The sequence below is a fragment of the Lissotriton vulgaris genome, chromosome 1_1 (genome assembly GCF_964263255.1).
Source record: "Lissotriton vulgaris chromosome 1_1, aLisVul1.2, whole genome shotgun sequence".
Lineage (NCBI taxonomy): Eukaryota > Metazoa > Chordata > Amphibia > Caudata > Salamandridae > Lissotriton > Lissotriton vulgaris.
Window position 1 is genome coordinate 822,325,303 of NC_141685.1, and position 21,427 is coordinate 822,346,729.

The window sequence follows — 21,427 nt, forward strand, 5'->3', positions numbered from 1 at the left end:
CTGAAGTGATTTGAATGCATCAAATCACTGTCCATTGCATATTATAATCCACTGCAACTCAATAGTTTATGGGAGTCTACTAATTTATCTGACAAAGGCAAAGTTCTAAAGCTGAAGCTAAACAAAGGACTCTATTTATGGGAAACTGAACTAACATTTCTAGGGAGAATGGCTGCTGGCAACTAACCCCAACCCCATAAGGGCACACTATTCATAAAAAATACAGTGTAAGAGGAGTTCCCCATGGGTCTCTTAGGAATATTTAGTTGACTATGGGGAAATACATGTGGTTGCTCATAATTGTATAATGGCAGGACAGCATAGCTTTACCAAGTCATGCAGGGGACGTTCATCCCAGGACCAGTGGCAATTACCAGTATCCACACAAGACACAGACTTAGGACTCCATGAAAAGACCTCTCGAGTACTGCTTGTGCCCAGCATAGGTAATGCAAGGGACAAGTTGTATATTATGGGCCATCAATCCTGAGCCTGAGTGGGCCCATAGCATGGCATAACAGTAAATATGCTTTCAGTAGTAAGAAACTACAATTTTTAAAATAAGATTATCCTGTAATTGGGCAGCTAAAATGTGTTAAATTATAAAATAAAACCAATAAGTGCTGTACCTAGCTAAGTGAGTTTGGCATAACTTGCTTTTTTTAGTTGTGGTTGTTTCTATCTCTCCATCTGGATATACTATTAATATATACAGCCATCAAACTCTAGCAAATCCTACTAATGGCTTCCTCTAGAACCTCGGTGCTAAGCTATCCATTCTTTTACAATGTGTTAAATGCTAATTGGGGAAAAGGACAACATAATTTGCACATAATAAGGTGCCATCTAATTACATCATTCACTGCACATTTGAGCTCACGCTTTCTAATTTTTAGTGCCAACTTTATATAGCTATGTGTAGGCATTTTGTTATCATCAATATGTCTGCTCTACCACTATGGTCTGATTACAGGCGGCTCGGAAGACCCAATGCAGCCAGTAAGAGGAGGTACTAGCTACATTGGTATTACAAATGATGATTTTTTTTATTATTATGTGAGAACACCACCGAAATATGGTAGATTGCAGGGCCGGACTGGGAACCAAAACCGGCCCTGGCAAAGTGCTCGGCCGGCACCCCTCCTCCCCAGGGGGGTTGTCGGTGCCGCCCAGCTCTTTGCCAGGGCCCATTTTGCAGCTATGCTGCAAAAACGGCCCTGTAACAAAAACGGCCCCAAAGGGCCCCAAACCGGCCCCTCCCCCGTGCGGCGCACCTGGGGATTGCCCGGTGCCCGCTACAGGCAGTCCGGCCCTGGTAGAGTGTAATTTTTTTTATCCATACATTTCGCCTGCTCTAAGCAGGTCCATGTGAAGAATCGCAACAAATGGGAAGTAACGTGCAGGAATTTGTGGGTGACACTGATTCGCACATGATACTGTTCATTTCTCCAAGGAAAACTCATGCTGGTCTGGTATTCTCGCAAGCCTGTAGACCTGATACCCGGGGTATTGTTTCTTTCAGGGTACGAGACTGCCTATGCAGTAGTCACTTGTAATGAGCAAGTTAGTGGGATACTTACTCAAGAGCCATGGTTTTAAGTGGTCTATTGCCTTGACTATTCCAAATGCCTAGGTTTGAAGGAGAACATCATGATTATGTGACGTATTGCACATGCTTGGAAGCAGAGTGTATATATGTGTAAACTAGAGTGAATATTTAATAGCACGTGCAAGTGGTAAGTTGTGAATGTGGTTTCAATGCATGTGTGAGTAAGTAGGTGTATGAGAATACTTGAATCTATGTCTGCGTAATAGTGGTAGAAAGCGAGCAAGGTCAGTGTTTGAGTGTGTGAGATAAAATGTAACTGTGAGAGAGCATGTGTGTGTGTGTGTGTGTTCAGAGCAGTGTTGAGGGAAGTAATGTATATATTTGAGATACTGTGCAGGTAAAAGTTGATGTAAGGTATTATGAGTAGGAAGGTCTGGGAGAGCACTTGAATCCGAGGGCGAAGAATAGTTTTGAATTAAGAGCAATTTGGTCCTAAATATTTTAATTTCAAGGCATTTATTTTTTCCTTCCGCCCCAATGTAACCCCTTTAAAATATTTGTCTCTAAAAATGTACTATATATATATATATATATATATATATATATATATATATATATATATATATATATATATATATATATATATATATATATATATATATACATAATCATAGACACATGAGGAACTATATACACACTTTTTCTGTGAATTGCTAGTTAAAATAAATTCATGAACTAAGATTTATGAAATAAAACTCAAGGCGTTAGCGGTAGTCCCATACTGTGAATAAAAAGATAAAAATAAAGGTATGAATGAGTTACTAAGGCTTCAGCACAACCAGGCATATCCCCTAAAAACACATTGCATTTGCCTATTTAGCACCTAATTTCTTATTGGTTCAGATGTTTCAGTGATTGACATATTTGACAGTGCAGCAACAATGACCAACAGAAAATAAGGTCAATGCATCCTGAGTCCACAGAAGCATTTTATCTGCCTATAAAGTAATTTTTTTCTCTAGCGGGTTATTTTGTTATGATATTTAGTACCTAATCTGTAGAGTCATTTACTATGTATGACTGACAAAATTAATATTCAAGTCAAATAAATCAGCTTGGTTGTATTGCAGTAGAGGTTTATCTCATAAATATCTATCATCTGAAAAAAAGGCTCATCCCACTTAGTAGGTGAGACCCCCACCAACTCAGGCTCTGAAACTTACATTGAACACTGTGTGGCTCGCTGTACCTCCTGACAGAATACCGTGATATGGAAATATCGATGACAGAATATCTGAAATACTGAAAGGTAATTGTAGATTTTATATACATAGCTCCAGATCTCTTTAGCTTGATATATATATTATATATCTATGTATCTATATCTATCTATCTATCTATATATATATATATATATATATATATATATCTTTAAGGTATGTAGATGTGGAGTTAAGAATAAGGAGTTAGGAATAGTAAATCTATATGCACAAACCTTACAATAATTTGGTATTCAAAATGTTGTCAGTGATATGACATTATTTCCATGTTTGATATTCAGTAGTACAATTGTGAGCTTCCAATCACAAATCAGCATTCACACGCTTCACAAGTAAAATACACTTCACTGCAAGGTTTTTGGGACCCAACTCACTTTGGGCCTTTTCCTCAACCTGACCTCCTGCGCACTCATTGGTACACATCATCACAATTACACATCAGACCAATTATCTATCCATCGCTGTGCTCCATTCTGTAAACCCACCATTGATCCCAGTCTCTTTAAGTGCTTGGCTATCTTCAACACAATGGTTGCACCTACTCAGGTCTTTACAAGAATTTGCTAGCAAGTGTCATCCTCAAGCATTACATGTGATCAAAACCCCTTAGCTTTGCAAGTCCCAATTCATGAACACCTCTAGTCTTTATACAGAAGGCCTCTTCCCCTTTAACTTGCTCCTCTTGAGCAGAAACAGGGATACTGGTATACGGCAAGAGGAAGCTTTTATCTATCATGATTCACTCATCTTCAAAGCAAACCCTGACCTTTCATATGATCACCGTACCATTTTCTTGTGTGGGAACGTAAGAACTGACCACAACATACGCTCTCATCAAAGTGCAGAGACAGTACCATAAGATTGACTAAACTAGTAAGCCAACCAATCACCTTATGGTCCCACATGCCTGATCATCTCATTAGTTCTAAGAAAGAAATTGTGAAGTATTGGCCCCTCTCTTGGTCAGACCACACCATGGTCGACAAGACTACACTTGTCTTTGACCAACTGGCCCCCTTATGGCTATGCAGATCTAGAACCAAACAGGAAGAGAAACTGGTTAACCAATATTTGGCAAATAAAAAATTAAAGGGAAGGCTTTCAGATGTTGATGGGTTAAGTCACAAATGTTAGATGACAAAATATCTTGTTTGGACCAAGACCAAGCTTCTTTATACAAATGCTTAGAAGGCTATCTTCCACGTTGGCACAGCAGAGGCATAAATCCAAGCTCTAACCTGTGTCTGCTCTATGAATAGCTCACAGTTCATGCACCAGTAAAGGTTTCATCTGTTCCTTGTAGCAAACTCTACAAGAAACTTCTGATATTCTTTTGCTATGGAATCAACTAGATCGGAGCAAATATCAAGGTAAGTAGACCACTCTCCTCTCCCATTCCATTTTGTGAATTCTTAGCAACAAGTTATCTGCCCCAAGTTTACTCTTGACTGCACCAACAATATCAGCAATACCCAGAATCCCTTAAAAGACCCACCCACAGAGTGGACATTTGCAATCTGAACATCATTAATGTGGCTCTTCTGCACTTTCTCCCATAATGACCAACCGTCTCAAGCTTCGCTTTCAATTGGGACCCTCCCACAGAACCTCAGGCATGCAATAATCAGGCCGAAAAAGCAAAGAAGTCTAGATAACGCTTAAACAAGAGACCTACTGTTCTTCGACTGTGTGTAGTGAAGGTTTTGAAAATCATGGTGAACATCAAATTGCCTTCTTTACTAAAAGTAATTACTTGCATGGTAATTTTTAACGAAATGCTACCTGCCATATTTAATATGGGACAAATATATGATAAAATCATGAAGGATCTTTTTAACACCTTCAGTCTCAAAGTACTGCTAAAGCTGTCAATAATTTGTACCAGGAATGCCTGGTACAAATGATGTATCCTTTCTGCTCGAATCCTTCTTGACCACAACTATCACTTAAGTCCCAAAATGCACTGCTCACCTTTTTAAGGTCTACCTGGCCCACCTAGTCAGTATCTTGAAAGTCAAAAAAATTGGTTCTTATCTGAAAGTGCAAGGTTCCCAGCCCAGTTTAAAGTTAGAAGTGATACCATATAAAGCACTACTGCTTGAACTATGAAAATAATCGAAAGCATACTGAATACTAATAATCTGATGATTGGCCCCTTCCACACGTCATCTCTCAATTTCCCATATCTTGATTCTATGCCCTTGCAAGAAGTGAAGATACTAAACTAGGCATGTCTGTTTTGCTGAGATGTTTCCTTAACACCATAAAGGTTTTACACTGATCTGCCCAACACAATCCTCAAACTTCAGTCTCTTCAGAATAAAGCTTACTTGGTCTGAAATGACACAGCCACATTTTCCTAGATTTGAAGTCATTCTGTTCTGAGAAATCCAACTTCAAGAACCTGTACCTAATTCACAGGAAGTTAAATGGCCGGTTTCCTGGCTACCTTATCAAGGACTTCCAATTCTATTGCCCCATCATAGGGCTTAAGATCAGACACTCAAAATCTACTCACCATCTGGCCAGCCCAACAGAAAACCGCTGCCCCAGTGAGGTCGGATATTTGCAGATGTCAGTACTGTGAAATACCTCAAAAGAACTCCCCTGTAATTTCCAGGTTGCCCATTAGTACTCACCTTTAACTGACTGCAGACTCAACGTTTCATCCTTGACCAACTTCACGTGCTCAGTTCTTTGCACTCAGTCCAAACTCTGTTCTGCCACATCTATCAACAGCTGTTTAAGGGTGATTTTTGCTACCTGCATGCCAGCAGCATAAGCAGACAGTTTTTTAAATCTTTAACAGCATTAAGCTTTTTGGATCTTTCCTTTGAAGCACCAACTTGTGATGTTTGCGACCTGTTTCCAATTGATACTTGATAAAATAATAATAGTAGTCAACTGAAGTGTTGCAATAAGATCTCAACTAGAATATTGGTTTGCCAATAAGTAGTTACGTATTGCTCCTCTTTTGCACATATGCTAACACATGTTATGGAAATTGGTAGACTATGTCAGAAAGTGTTATATTATTTATTATTACAATTGTTTTGAGAACTATTTTTGAAACCTCTTGCAATGTGAAGGTAACAAGTTTAGATCCACCGATGGAAAAACATGAGGGTACTACCTAGTCTACCCTTATATTGAAATTTATTATATTGCAGGGCAATTTTTCTTTTGGGCAGATATGACAAATTCTATTAAGTCTGAGACAATCCTGTCTACTGAAGTCTTTGCAATAATTGAACTAGGCACCCTACCTATACCATCATCATCAAACGTTTGACACACCTAGATTTATAGAACCATTTGTCAGGCATTTTGGACCTTATTTTCTTTTTTGACATATGGGTGAGTCCTATAGAGGCTTGTGCAAGGCCTTAACTATTATATTAAACTTTAAAATCAGTTAACCAATGTACAAACAATAAATGCTATCAGAACACATTTGATGAATTGTGTATAGTTCTGAAGAAGGATAGACTATATATATTTTAGGATTGACAAACATCGCTGTGTTCCCTCCCTGAATGAGAGTAGACCAACTAACTAGTTGCTATATTAAAGTTGGGTAAGTATATATTTTTAAATCACGAACACTTTATTCTAATATCCAGATACTCTGAGATGTGGAACATATGATATAATGTACTTAACAGACATCTACACATTGACAAAAAAAATCCCCTCAAAGATGAATGTGAGGCATGCAGATTCAATGAAATAGATTGAGGAACGTTTATGTGATTTGAGTAATGTCTGAAAAGAATGTTGGAATAAAACCCTTCATGATTTCACTAGGATCTCCCTATAGGGCAACTTTGACTGTGTGTCAAAGATGCCACATGGCCACACATATTTAAGAAACAAGGATCAACACAGGTTTCTTTGTAGCTCAATATAGACTAGTAGAGAAAGTTCAGTGACTAGTGTGGAGAGAAGGGTAGTGGTTTAGTATCCTACCAGTCGCCAAAGAGTACATGCATCTGAAAGGACATCCTTACAGATAGCAGACAAATCCTTCCACAAAAGATGCAGCTACATGTAAATGGAACAGGATAGGGGCATAGGGCGGAAATTCACATTAATATTCTACAAGCATAGGTGCCAATCCTGCACACAAAAGGCTTCCAAAACATATATTTATAAAACTGTACAGTGAATTCAAATCACAACCACAGTTGGTTACATTCGCATGAAGGACAAGTTGCTGGTTATGTAGAAAAGATTAGCAGTAACAGTCAAATTCTACGTCAAGGCTCAGATTTGAACAGGAAGAGTGTTTTAGTTTGGCAACAGAGGACACCAATGGTTCTAGAGGAATATAAAAACTATTGTTGCTGTCCCCAAGGCCTAACACAAAGTGCATGACTAAAAATTCAGAGACACATGAGAATGCCTTTAATGTGATCAGATCACTGTGAAACGAATTCAGAGACAATGGCAGCAAGCCAAGTGAAGTGGTGATAGTGGAAATAGTAGAATTCTTATTTGCACGCAGAAATGTGCCTCCTCAGCTGACCTAGAAACTGTATCGCTTTGGTGAGCTACGCAGCTCTCTGCGCTAAGATGCAGGCTTGTTCCTAAACAACAAGTAAGAGAACTTCACTGGCAGGATGAGAGAGAGGGGATCATGAGTTAAATGAAACACATGAAGTTGTTTGTCCTAAAGAAATATATTGGTTAGCTGGAGTCTTCCTTGTGAATGCCTAATACCAAGTTTGGTTAAAATTCCAGTTGACCAAATTTCTGCTGGTTTCCACTGGATCCATTTATGGCATAAATGTTTTTGGACATTTCATTTCATACGATCAATGGAACAAACAAGAGAAATACTACTTGTCCAATTAAAACACCAACTTAAGTCAATGATTACCTAAAAGTAGAAACCAGCGGCATGATGCAACTGGAATCAACTGGAATTTCCTACATGGTAATCGCTTTCTGCAAGGGCTGCATGAAGGGTATTCCAGTTCTGCCCTCACATGACTCAAGAGCCAGATGTATTGGTTAATGTTGCAGGTTCTGGGTTTTTAACACATGGTTTTAACTAATAATGCAAAGTGGAGGCTCCTACAGAATTCTACATATTGACTAGTGACAACTGGTGGTCCCTACCTGTGACTGCACGTTGGCTCCAACCTGCGCCCCTTGGTAAGAATCCCCATTGAGTGACTGCACGCTCATGAACAAATCTCCAGAGTTTGACATGTTAAAAGAACTGGAAGAACCTGGAAAGGAAAGAGTGAGGCACCTGAATCAGAGAAAGGAAGAGGAACACACCCTGCGACATTCAGCCAAGAGGACAGGTTTCATGCAAAGCCACAACCCACACCACCACACAGACGAGGACAGCAGCACGCACGCTTAAACAGAACATCAAACCAGGCCATGTTAGTGAGAGTTAGAAAGGCAAGCATAAAGGGTGCAAAATGGAGGTTATCAGATCAACAAAGTTGGAATAACAGGAATTGTACTGAAAGAAAGTGGTTAGATGTTTATGAAGTTACTCATAATTGGATGTGGTTAGGTCTAATGCATTTGTTAAACAGGACTTTAGCATCTGCCTCATCTTGTCTCACCTCCTCAAATTGCTGAATGAAAACAGTGAGAAGGAATTTTTTTATGATACTACAGATTAACTAGCTAATGAAGTACATCGCTTCATCGATTCCCCCAAAAATCGGTGGCAGTCAGGAACCAAAACTGGCCTGTAAGTCGATTATTAATGTAAAAGCTCCAGTAAAATAAATATTTTATAACTTGAAAAATGTTGCACTACTAGTTTAAAAAAGGTATTATTCAACAATGTTTTAATTATAAATTCAAATATTCAAAAGATCCTTCCCACAGGTAATATAACATTTTAGCCACGTAAGAGGGAATATCTTTTTAGCTAGCCTGCCTGCACTTTAAAAATGTTTTTTTAAAGCAATCCATCCCTATTTTCCAAGTTTGTAACCAAAAATACACTTCTTGTTTGTAAAGCTTTCTAATGGCTATGTCCATTCTGTCCCTCCTTAATGTGAGAGGCTGCTGCGGGGGATGGACTTTCATACACAATTTAAAAAACACAAGTCAAAGACTGAGTGTGAAAGGTTTGCTGAATATATACTCTCAAAATGAATGTTTCTTATAAATCCGATGCAAATGCTGAGTAGGGCTATGGCATAATGAAAATTGGATGTGGTCATGGGATGACGCAAGGCTGTGCATATAAGTATGAAGTTAGTGTCTGCCTATAAAAATATTACTTGGATTAGAATGTTTTAAAGGGCAGGCTCAGGTCCACGTCATCTAACCCACTCACGTCCAAAAAAGTCACTTGAACTTGCAAAAAAAACAAGTGCATACATAAACATGTTTAGGTTTGATTGAATCAGGATATGTTTTGCCTCAGCTCCTTCAAAACCAAGGTTCTGACATTAAATAAAGTGCACTCTCCCTCATCCTACCTGCCACACTAGCCTTCTTCCAAGAGGTACATTCTGATCAGTCTTTCCGATCTCAAATTAAAACCATCAATAAATTCCACCATACACTACCAGAGGGAATCCTTACATACGAGATCCCTTATCACAACCTTACTTGGTCCTAGTAATGTATCAACCAGACTACTGCAGAGATAATAGACTAGAAAACTACAAGGAGTCCACATGCACATGGCTTACAGTATTTCGTCTCATTGGCCTCTGGTTTGGTAAAGGGTAAAGTTTGAGATCCTCGTTCAGGTTCATAAAGATGTCCTTATCTTACGAGCTGAACAGATGCCTGAGGCTTGCAGTCCCTTAAATTAATGGCCAATCAGGTAATCAAATACAAATGGTTCAGAGGGAGATTAGTCCATGCGCATAGATTGTTCCTCTGAAACCTCCGCCTCCACCTCAGGTGAGAAGACAAGTTTCTACCATCACAACAAGATGAAAACTGCCCATTCCTATCAGCCAATGGTTCTACCATCTAATAAGGGTGCGAGTCAATGGTGGACTACTCTTCGTTGGATTGTTGCTGCAAAGAGATCACACATTCTTGTTCCATTTATCCTAGCTTATCCCCGCTTTGCATGGAAGTGCTCTGAAGCAGAGCAAGCAACCTAGAAAAATCTAAATAAATCAAAAATATAACTCAATATGCCTTTTAATCAATATATACCTCGAGGGCTGACTTTATTGATGCACTAACAATAAAGTTTGCTGAGGGTTCCTTATTTGAGGGGAAAAAACATGCTAAGTAAACCTACTGAATAACTTAGACTAGGACATGAAAGATGTGTGACAACTCATAGCTGAAGAGGGAGGACTCGTTTTTGTTGTTTTTTGCAACCATAAAAAAGTGCCTGACTTTATGTGGTGGAATTTGAATGTGTGGGTGCCTGGGTTGATAGGTTTGAAGGTGAGGGAGGAGTGAACAACTTTTGAGCTGCTCTCAGCTCATCTGGAACCATAGGATGTAGGCTTTGGCTGACATCTAATGCCATCAATCCCTGAATCCAACTGGCTGAAGCAAATAAATATTTTATTGAATATTGCAACCACAATATTGAAGGTTGCAGGGTAACGAACCCGGTCAGGTATTTAAACTAGTCAATTACCAGTGTTCAATGTGGCAAGGCTCTATGTGCAAGATTCTTAGTAATCCTCACAATCAAATGCAATGATATCAAAATGCGTGTTCCAAGGAAGTAGGTAGCCACTTAAACCCAAACAACGGACCAGAGAATTCTGATCCTACAACAGAAAACAAGATATCCTGAGCACCGCTCAATGTGTATTGTGAAATTAAAGTCCAGTCCGTCTTCTCTCCACTCCCTTGTTTATTCTTGAGATAGAGATTTTCTCATCACACGTCGTTATTCATCCTCCTTATACATACTACAATGTTCTTTAAATAACCAAAAAGGAGCCGTCATGTGTTTCATCAGATATGATTCGTCCGCAACTCTGACTTCATCAGGGCGCTGTTCTTCTCTACAGTCCTCTATTCTGGACACTCCATAGAGATTTATAACCTTTCAGACCGAGTCTCAGAGAGTACTCCTTCCTCGTCTTTCGCTGGGTAGCTGGATTGGTCCTACCCCTACCCTTTGGATGATATATGAGAACCTGTCATCCAACCATCATGTGGCAGTTTCACCATCTTGATGTACCTGTTGATGTGAAGATATTATTCTGTGTTGTAGTGTATGAATGTTTGTGCTATCTGGAATGCATGATAGTATGATTGTGTATTCTGATTGAGGTGTGTGGGACATGGTATATCTATAAATTTGTTGTTTAGTATTTTTGTTATGTATTTATTCTGCAAAAGCTTGATAAAGCGGTTTTGAGAATATGAAAATAACAAGCATTTGCAATGCAATAGGTCTCGCATTAGGAAAGTTTGAGCTATTGGTATTGTAAATGACACATTTTTTATTTATGTGTTGGTTTTGAAAGTCGCAAAATTAATAACTTTGTCATTTACAATGCCAATATTTTTAACTTTTGCAAATGTGACACCTATAGCATTTGTAATGCTATATGTGTAGTATTTCCGTGACTTAGATGTATTGATATTACAAATAACAATTGCTTTTAATTTTTTTTAGAATTAATACTTAAATAAAAGTAGAGTTAGGGCGATAGAGTGAGGGCGATAGATAGAGTGAGGGCGAAAGAGAGGGCGATAGAGTGAGTGAGGGCGATAGAGTGAGTGAGGGCGATAGAGTGAGTGAGGGCGATAGATAGAGTGAGGGCAATAGATAGAGTGAGGGCGAAAGATAGATAGAGCGAGGGCTATAGATAGAGTGAGGGCGATAGATAGAGTGAGGGCGATAGATAGAGCGAGGGCGATAGATAGAGCGAGGGCGATAGATAGAGCGAGGGCGATAGATAGAGCGAGGGCGATAGATAGATAGATAGAATGAGGGCGATAGATAGAGTGAGGGCGATAGATAGATAGAGTGAGGGCGATAGATAGAGTGAGGGCGATAGATAGATAGAGCGAGGGCGATAGATAGACCGAGGGCGATAGATAGATAGAGTGAGGGCGACAGACAGAGTGAGGGCGATAGATAGATAGAGTGAGGGCGATAGATAGATAGAGTGGGACAATAGATAGAGTGAGGGCAAAGATAGAGTGAGGGCTATAGATAGATAGATAGATAGATAGATAGATAGATAGATAGATAGATAGATAGATAGATAGATAGATAGATAGATAGATAGAAAGATAGATAGATAGAGTGAGGTCAATAGATAGATAGATAGATTGATAGATAGATAGATAAATAGATAGATAGAGTGAGGGCGTTAGATAGAGTGAGGGCGATAGATAGATAGATAGATAGATAGATAGATAGATAGATAGATAGATAGATAGATAGATAGATAGATAGATAGATAGATAGATAGATAGATAGATAGATAGATAGATAGATAGATAGAGTCAGGGCGATAGATAGATAGATAGATAGATAGATAGATAGATAGATAGATAGATAGATAGATAGATAGATAGATAGATAGATAGATAGATAGATAGATAGATAGATAGATAGAGTGAGGGTGATAGACAGAGTGAGGGCGATAGGTAGAGTGAGGGCGATAGATAGATAGATAGATATATAGATAGATAGATGATAGATAGATAGATAGATAGATAGATAGATAGATAGATAGATAGATAGATAGATAGATAGAGTGAGGGCGATAGATAGATAGATAGATAGATAGATAGATAGATAGATAGATAGATAGATAGATAGATAGATAGATAGAGTGAGGGCGATAGACAGAGTCAGGGCGATAGGTAGAGTGAGGGCGATAGATAGAGTGAGGGCAATAGATAGAGTGAGGGCGATAGATAGATAGAGTGAGTGCGATAGATAGAGTGAGGGCGATAGGTAGAGTGAGGGCGATAGATAGAGTGAGGGCGATAGATAGAGTGAGGGCGATAGATAGATAGAGTGAGGGCGATAGATAGAGTGAGGGCGATAGATAGAGTGAGGGCGTTAGATAGAGTGAGGGCGATAGATAGATAGAGTGAGGGCGATAGATAGATAGAGTGAGGGCGATATATAGATAGAGTGGGGCAATAGATAGAGTGAGGGCAATAGATAGAGTGAGGGCAATAGATAGATAGAGTGAAGTGGATAGATAGAGTGAGGTCAATAGATGGATAGATAGATAGATAGATAGATAGATAGATAGATAGATAGATAGATAGATAGATAGATAGATAGATAGATAGATAGATAGATAGATGGCATTAGATAGATAGATAGAGTGAGGGCGTTAGATAGATATATAGATAGAGTGGGGGTATTAGATAGAGTGAGGGTGTTAGATAGATAGATAGATAGATAGATAGATAGATAGATAGATAGATAGATAGATAGATAGATAGATAGATAGATAGATAGATAGATAGATAGATAGAGACTTTCTGAAGTATTTAGGCAGGTAACTTCTTGATATTGACAATCACAGCTCTGCTGTCATGAGAGCAGTGTCTTGATTGGCGTTTATGAGCCTGCAGTGTGCAGGGACCGGAGCAGAACAACACGAGACGGCGTCGGGCAGCGCAGCAGCAGGAAAGTGCTTTTTGTTTTTAAATTATACTCCCCCTACCCCGCACCTCCCCCTTTCTACCCCCGCCCCACCACTTGTTATGAAAGGGAGCTGCTACTGTATTCAGCAGAGATTGGAAGAGAAAACAAAGATTGCATTCTTAACAAGACGGCCTGGCCTTCTCTCAATATTTCAGAGAATACAGTACCATGCATTACTGCAGTGTGCACGTCTTGCCTCTCTTTATTGATAATATTCATGGTTTTACTGTCACAAACAGAAAGCCCCAATGAATTCATGGCAGTGAATACTCCCCTGGATGCAACCCAATTGACGTTAGGCGAATCAACACTATTTTTGTGGTTCCTGTCCACTGGTTCTCGTTTTTACTATGCAAGTCAAGTGACCTACCATAAGCAGCCCAGACGTTGTAGTGCTAAACAAAACGTAAATTACGACTTTGGTGTATTATCTAAAAAATACAATTATATTCAAGCTGCATTATTGTTAACTACACACAGGGCCACCAGAATTATGTGGAATGGGACGAACTAATTAGCCAGCAGGGATAACCAAATGTTGTGACACGAAAAGGCACATTATGCCGTGTAATGCGGCACATTTTGTGAAAGTATGAATGTATTATTTTGTGATTTTTACAATGTTAAAGTAGTCTGACCAGAGATTGCACTTCACCTCATTAGTAATTTTGAACACCGAAATGCAGCAAGAAAGATGATCTGGCACTGCACGGTAAAGGGCTTGCTACTGTGTGGCAATGCATGCGGCAGCGCTTTTAGTAACTTTTGATCCGTTTGAGCTAGAGACAATTTTATTCTCGTTAAATGCAAAAGACAATGGATTATGTGGCAAGTGCAAACGCATTCCTAACTATGTGAAAGCCGCTGCCGCCGCAGTATCATATGATTCCAACGCCCCTGACTATAACGACTACAATAACATTAAAAAAATGTCTGGGTTGAGTCTGTGGTGACTGTTGAGTGACTGGTTGAACTGTTATACATAGACAGAATGTTGGCTAATAGTTATAGAGTACAACTAGGTATCATGATTTGATTTAGAACGCAATCAACTGTAAAATACTGTTATTAATAGTCCATACAAATGTCAGGATATGCTAAAAAAAATTGATACATGAATTTAATACATGAAATCAAATTTCTGCTGCTACAAAGGGCTTGCCCTCAATATAAGCGTCTTTAATCAATGTCAAATTATTTTTGTGCTGCACTCCATAAGCTTTGTCTTTAACGTGGAGTGACGTGCTTCAACACAGGCACTTACTCAGCCTTTTTTCCACTGTAGTCTATCAATCAAGCACCACTGAACCAGGCAATAACACTTGGTAACCGCAAATCACAAGTAGAAATCCTTTGTCGTATTAATACTTTGCCTCTGAGAAATAAAGTGCATTTTAGAGACCAAGGGCCTCATTATGAGTTTGGCTGACAGGGTTACTCTGTCACAAATGTCATGGATATCCCTTCTGCCAAATTCCAATTTCATTATATTCAATGAAATTTGGAATTTAGCAAATAAAATATCCATCATAATTGTGACGGAGTATCTCATCCACCAAACTTGTAATCAGACCCTAATTTTGCAATTTTTATTTGGCAATAGGGCTTAATTTAGTTTGCCTCCTTCGCTCTCTATTTGTTGGTGATGTTCCCTGCGAGCGTAAGTGCTGCATAAGTTCTTTGCGAAGGTGCTTTTCATGGTTAAATTGGCAGCATTTTTCTGCAAATAAATGCAGTTGTTTACCAATCATCGACCATTTTAAAATGGCCTCGTCATTGGTGTGACAGCAGTTGTGGATACTGAAAGGAGCCCAAGGACTTCAATGGTGAGGGCTGTAAATGCAAACAAGACGCATTGTTGCTGGTGGTAACAAGGCCTGCTAAAGTTATGAACTACTGTGCTTTACACAGGCCCAGGAATCATGGGGAATATATTATTAATAGAAAAATATAATATGCAGCTACTTAATAGTAACATTTTGACTTCTTATAGATTTTCTTATAGAAAGTTCATTCCAGTTATTTTTTGTAAACTTTTTTTGTAAGTATTTTATTATCTAGGCCCTATTACATTTCATAAAGAACCTTAAATATCAGAAACAGAATGCTACATAAGAAGAGGAAAGAAATGCAGCCAGCAGATCCCACTACATTAACAAAGGGGCGAACAAGGTTGTCTTTGTTGGTGGAAAGCAGAAGAAAAACTGTGCACCTTTGCTGCTGACATGCATGAGCACACTGCACGTCTTGTCTTCCTCTGATGTCATTTCCTGTTTCAAAGGTTGAGACACTTAACAAAAAACTCGACATAAAATTTTTTGTATAGGTAGGAAGAACGGCAGATCAGGCAAGTTAAACATTCATGGTAAGGAACATATCATATGATTTTTTTTCTTTTTAAATATAAATGCCTCCTAGAAGAAAACGACTTGTTGCTGAAAAGGGGGAATTACCCACCCTGCACAGCTCAGTATTGTACACAACATAGACAGCGGCCATTTTGTGTCTTCTTAGCTTCGGAACACAATTAGTTCAATTATATGCTGATCCCAGAGAACAACTTGTGCAGACAGTAGAGCACTTAGAGAACGTACTTTTGTAATTGCAATAGAAAAAGCGTGTGCCCTGGCTGATAGTCTCTTAGTCAGTTCGAGGAGACAGAACGTCTTGTGCTGGTGCAGGAGGTAACAGTGAAGACAGCTCACTTTTGCTTTGCCGGCAATGTAACACTGCCCCGTTTTATGGACAAACGTACGCTTAACCACAGATGACTTTGGTGTAACTTTGTACCTGACAGCGCACTTGACTTTAGTTGTCAAGAGATTCAGGTGCAAGTTCAGCCATATCAATATTCACCTCACACAACTCACCGCTTACAAACCTATCATCAGTGGTGATTCTTCTCATCATTTTCACATTGTGTATCACTAGTGCACTGGAGGAAGGACTCCTCTGCAGGCTAGAGGGCAGCAGTAGGTCGTTCAACCAACTTACACATAACAGTGGTACGCTTTACTATGATATATGCATTTCAGAGCAGATAACTAGGCACTCGATGATCCAACCTACCCATGCAATGTTAATAAACCAGAGTGCATGGAACTGCTAGCACCACACAGTTTAGGATTCCAACCCTCATACCATCATATGCTCTTGTGACAATAATGAGAATCGTACTTGACTCGCTATCGTAAAGACAGAACTAGTTCTAAGGCAAAGCAATATGAGGTATGCTTCTTGGATCTCTCAAGCTGACAGCACCAAATTACCGGTAGAAGAAAATTGTTCCACAATGACAGAACATTGGGGTAACAACATTACTGTACCAGGTCTACTTAAATAGAAACTATTTTATCTTTTCCTTTTTTAATTTGAGGCCTTTTATATGGCATGGACCGCTCTCTATGGGGGAGTCGAATACATTACATCTAACAATTTTCTAGTAGGAACAGCATCTAGAGTGCAGGATTATGTACATCAAAAAGTATGATGTGATTGGGGAGTACCATGAGAAAATTTCACTAGGACAGCACATTGTACTAGAGACATTTTATTTTATTTTGTAGCATATTTACACAGTGTTGCAATTTGAGTCTCAGTAGGATAAAGTGATTTGCCAAATTTGTGGAACAGAGATTCGAAGTCTTTACATTTAGGAGGCAAGGTCAGAAATTACTTCTCTTCCCAAACTTTCAGCCCACAAATAATACTTGGATCAATATACCATACTTTTCGGCACCGCCAAAACCGACTGCCTTGCCTAATTAATTCACGGGTCTTCCTCTTGCAACCATTTGACAATGCGTCCCAAACAGGGTTCTCCCTAATGCAACAATGAATTTCAGAACACCACACAACCTGTGTGACGTTAAAGCACCTTTTGAGCTAAGACTGCGACTTCTGTGAATACCATACAGTTTTGAAAGTAATGTTTGCAATGATTAAACTACGCTAGTCGTATATACATCAAACACCAAAGTCGTCACATCTATGTGACAAAACATAGTTTATTTTTTGTGTAAAATAAAGCCATTATACCCACTTTGCTTTGAGTGACCAACATGGAAACAGTGCTTTTAACATTCGATACAGCAACCCTATAGAAAGCAGTGCTTTCAACATTCAATACAGCAACACAATATATAGCCTTATAGCCCAATGCGAGGGCTATATTGGTTGTTAAAAGCCATGAACAAGTGAGAGGGCATTTAACTATCAGTATAGTCAGTGGCAGAAGGGCTACAAGGTTATTAGAACATTCCACCCACCGAGGGTAGAATGTTCTAAGTTAGAAAGGGAGAAACAGAAGACAAACATTGGAATGTAGGAGCTTCAGTGGCGTAGGAAGCGGGGGTGTAGTGGGTCCGGCCCTCCCCGGGTGTCATCACTGAGAGGGGGGGGGGGTTGACAAAATGGCAAAAATATGTGTTTTATACACATATTTTTGCTCTTTTGTCAAGCCGGGGGTGACAAGAAATTTTCCACACCGGGTACCACCTGACCTTGCTATGCCACTAAGGAGCTCCGGGCTTATACCAGGCATTATAAGCCCAGAGCTACTCCATTGTCTTTAATGGAGCTCCAAACATTCCAGTGTTCTAATATCATGTAATCTGAATACTTTATAATTTTCCCGCTCAACAGCAAAATTAACAACAGCAAAGCAGCACTGTTTTGGAGATGTTAATCTGAACTTGCACTCTTGTTACTTGTGTTACTGTACAGGATTTATTAGGCACGAGGGTTACTGACATACACAGCAGCAATGCTACAGGATTTCAAAAGCAGGAGTGTCACTAACATACAAAGCAGCAATGCTATAGGATTTATACAGCAGGAATATCACAAAAATGCAAACCAGCTATGTTACAGGATATATATACCAGGAGTGTCACTGATACACAAAGTAGCAATGTTAAGGGATTTATAAACCAGGAGTGTCACTGACATACAAAGCAAATACAAGGAGATGATGGACGGAGCGCTTAAACTTTTCGGACACTCACCCCCAGTCACAGATCTGGGTTGAATCCATCATCTTTCTTTAGCTCTCTTCGCCACCCCAGTTCAGACCCAGCCATATGCAAATCAATCTTGATACTGTTGCTCATAGGAACAGTCCAGCATGAACTGCCAAGCCAGGTCTTCCCTGGACCGGAAACAAGCATCCTGGAACAGGTTTCAGCGTAATACCCCTCATCAGTCAGGCTAGCTTGTATCCAGTGGCAAAGTGAGAAAGGGAACCACGTTTGGGCATACCCTGCCAACTTAGGGCGAACAAAGCAAACAAAAGGTGGTGTTGGATGGAGAAACGAAACTTTTCAGACGCTCACATACAAAGCAGAAATGTTACGGAAATGTATAAAGCAAGAGTGTCAATTACACACAAAGCAGCAATGCTACAGGATTTATAAGCAGGAATGTCACTGAAATAAAAACCAGCAATGCTATGGGATGTATAAAGCAGGAGAGTCACTGACATACAAATCAGCAATGCTACGAGATTTCAAAAGCAGGAGTGTCACTAACATACAAAGCAGAAATGCAATGGGATTTATAAACCAGGAGTGTCACTGACATACAAAGCAGCAATGCTACGGGATTTCAAAGGCAGGAGTGTCACTAACATACAAAGCAGCAATGCTACGGGATTTTAAAAGCAGGAGTGTCACTAACATACAAAGCAGAAATGCTACAGGATTTCAAAAGCAGGAGTGTCACTGACAAACAAAGCAGCAATGCTACAGGATTTCAAAAGCAGGAGTGTCACTGACAAACAAAGCAGCAATGCTACAGGATTTCAAAAGCAGGAGTGTCACTGACAAACAAAGCAGCAATGCTACAGGATTTCAAAAGCAGGAGTGTCACTGACATACAAAGCAGCAATGCTACAGGATTTCAAAAGCAGGAGTGTCACTGACATACAAATCAGCAATGCTACAGGATTTATACAGCAGGAATATCACTGAAATGCAAACCAGCTATGTTACAGGATATATATACCAGGAGTGTCACTGATACACAAAGTAGCAATGTTAAGGGATTTATAAACCAGGAGTGTCACTGACATACAAAGCAAATACAAGGAGATGATGGACGGAGCGCTGAAACTTTTCGGACACTCACCCCCAGTCACAGATCTGGGTTGAATCCATCATCTTTCTTTAGCTCACTTCGCCACCCCAGTTCAGACCCAGCCATATGCAAATCAATCTTGATACTGTTCCTCATAGGAACAGTCCAGCCCAAACTGCCAAGTCAGGTCTTCCCTGGACCGGAAACAAGCATCCTGGAACAGGTTTCAGAGTAATACCCCTCATCAGCCAGGCTAGCTTGAATCCAGTGGCAAAGTGAGAAAGGGAATCACGTTTGGGCATACCCTGCTAACTTAGGGCGAACAAAGCAAACAAAAGGTGATGTTGGATGGATGGAGAAACAAAACTTTTCAGACGCTCACATACAAAGCAGAAATGTTATGGAAATGTATAAAGCAGGAGTGTCAATTACACACAAAGCAGCAATGCTACAGGATTTATAAGCAGGAATGTCACTGAAATAAAAACCAGCAATGCTATGGGATGTATAAAGCAGGAGAGTCACTGACATACAAATCAGCAAAGCTATGGGATTTCAAAAGCAGGAGTGTCACTAACATACAAAGCAGGAATGCTACGGGATTTCAAATGCAAGAGTGTCACTGACATACAAAGCAGCAATGCAATGGGATTTATAAACTAGGAGTGTCACTGACATAGCAGTAATGTTACAGGACCTACATACTCTGACCAAACAAGCAGTTGCATTATTGGAAGTGTAATGCAGAAGCCTTGCTGATATAGCATATGCACTACAGGATATATGAAATGTGTGAAGGATATGAAAAAAAAAAAACTGTTGCAGGGCATGTAGAGCAGATAGGTTACTGCTTTATGAAGCAGCAACTTAACAGGAATTAGGAAGTTGAACTTTAATCATACTTGAAGTAGAGGTTTTAATGAAATGATTCAGGAGGGGTTCTGATTTAAAAAGGACTGTTTCAATAAACAGCAGCAACATTAAGGAAAATAAACTTTCAGTGGCTCTTACAATGCAGCGCAGAGGTAGAACAAGTACAGTGGCACCAGAGCCCATAGGCATGAGGGACCCACTTGCGCCTGATTATTCTTGTATTCGACTAGTCCGGCAGTGGTCAAGGGACCCACTTTTAATGATATGCACTGTGGCCCATGGAACCCTTTCTGTACTATTGAATCCAGAAAGTTGCAGACATGTTAAGCAGTTGCAATAATGGCTCTATGGCAGCTACAATAAACTTGTGTACAGGAGAAGTGATATTGTCATTAAACTCACCACCCGAGACGGGAAGAGCGCTGCAGTTATTGTTGGGTTATAGGCTTACTATTATTGATATTTAAAACCGCCTTCCACACTGTAGGCATTTAAAGTAGCCACGACTGCCATCAAGCTTTAATGGCACATGAAGCAGCAATGTTACAGACAAAAAGCAGCAGTGTTATCCAGATAAACAGCGACATTTCCATATGTAAGTGAGGCAGTACAATGCCTGAGACATTGAGAAACCACAATGAAAGAATGCAAAGCCGGATTCCTAGCCCTATGCAGGGAATCCTTGTTCTTGGCTTGTACGGTGATATGTAAAGTACTTGGGTTAATGGCACTGGCGCACAAGCATACATAGAAATTGTCACTGGTAAGTAAAGTGTAAGGAAGCAGGTGTACGAGGAAGCACAGTAGACAATATACTAACATTTAACAAAGAATTTTGCTATGAAAACATTGATGTAATTGTTTTGATAACAGGCATTTGCCAAGCAATCGGTCTCGCCTTTGGGACCTTATATGTATTTAGCTATGCAGCACATTAGCCTGGGTGCTGAAACATCTACTGTTCTTTAACATGGAGGGTAAGTAAGAACCAAACTGCGTGACACGCCAGGTATGGAACACATGGAGAGAAATATTGCCTTTCAGCTGGAAATG

The 21,427-nt window shown here is 39.6% G+C and overlaps 1 protein-coding gene across 4 annotated transcripts in view; it reads right to left on the reverse strand.

Moving 5' to 3' along the window:
* Nucleotides 1-21,427, reverse strand: part of PBX1 (PBX homeobox 1) — a 426,141-nt gene that overhangs the window by 55,504 nt on the left and 349,210 nt on the right. For 3 of the 4 annotated variants that reach the window (XM_086957251.1, XM_086957235.1, XM_086957243.1), the window contains one exon: nucleotides 7,954-8,066. The exons of the other annotated variant lie outside the window; for it this stretch is intronic. In XM_086957251.1, coding sequence (XP_086813377.1) covers nucleotides 7,954-8,066 — 113 coding nt within the window. The remainder of the gene's footprint in view (nucleotides 1-7,953; nucleotides 8,067-21,427) is intronic. 4 annotated transcript variants of the gene reach the window in all.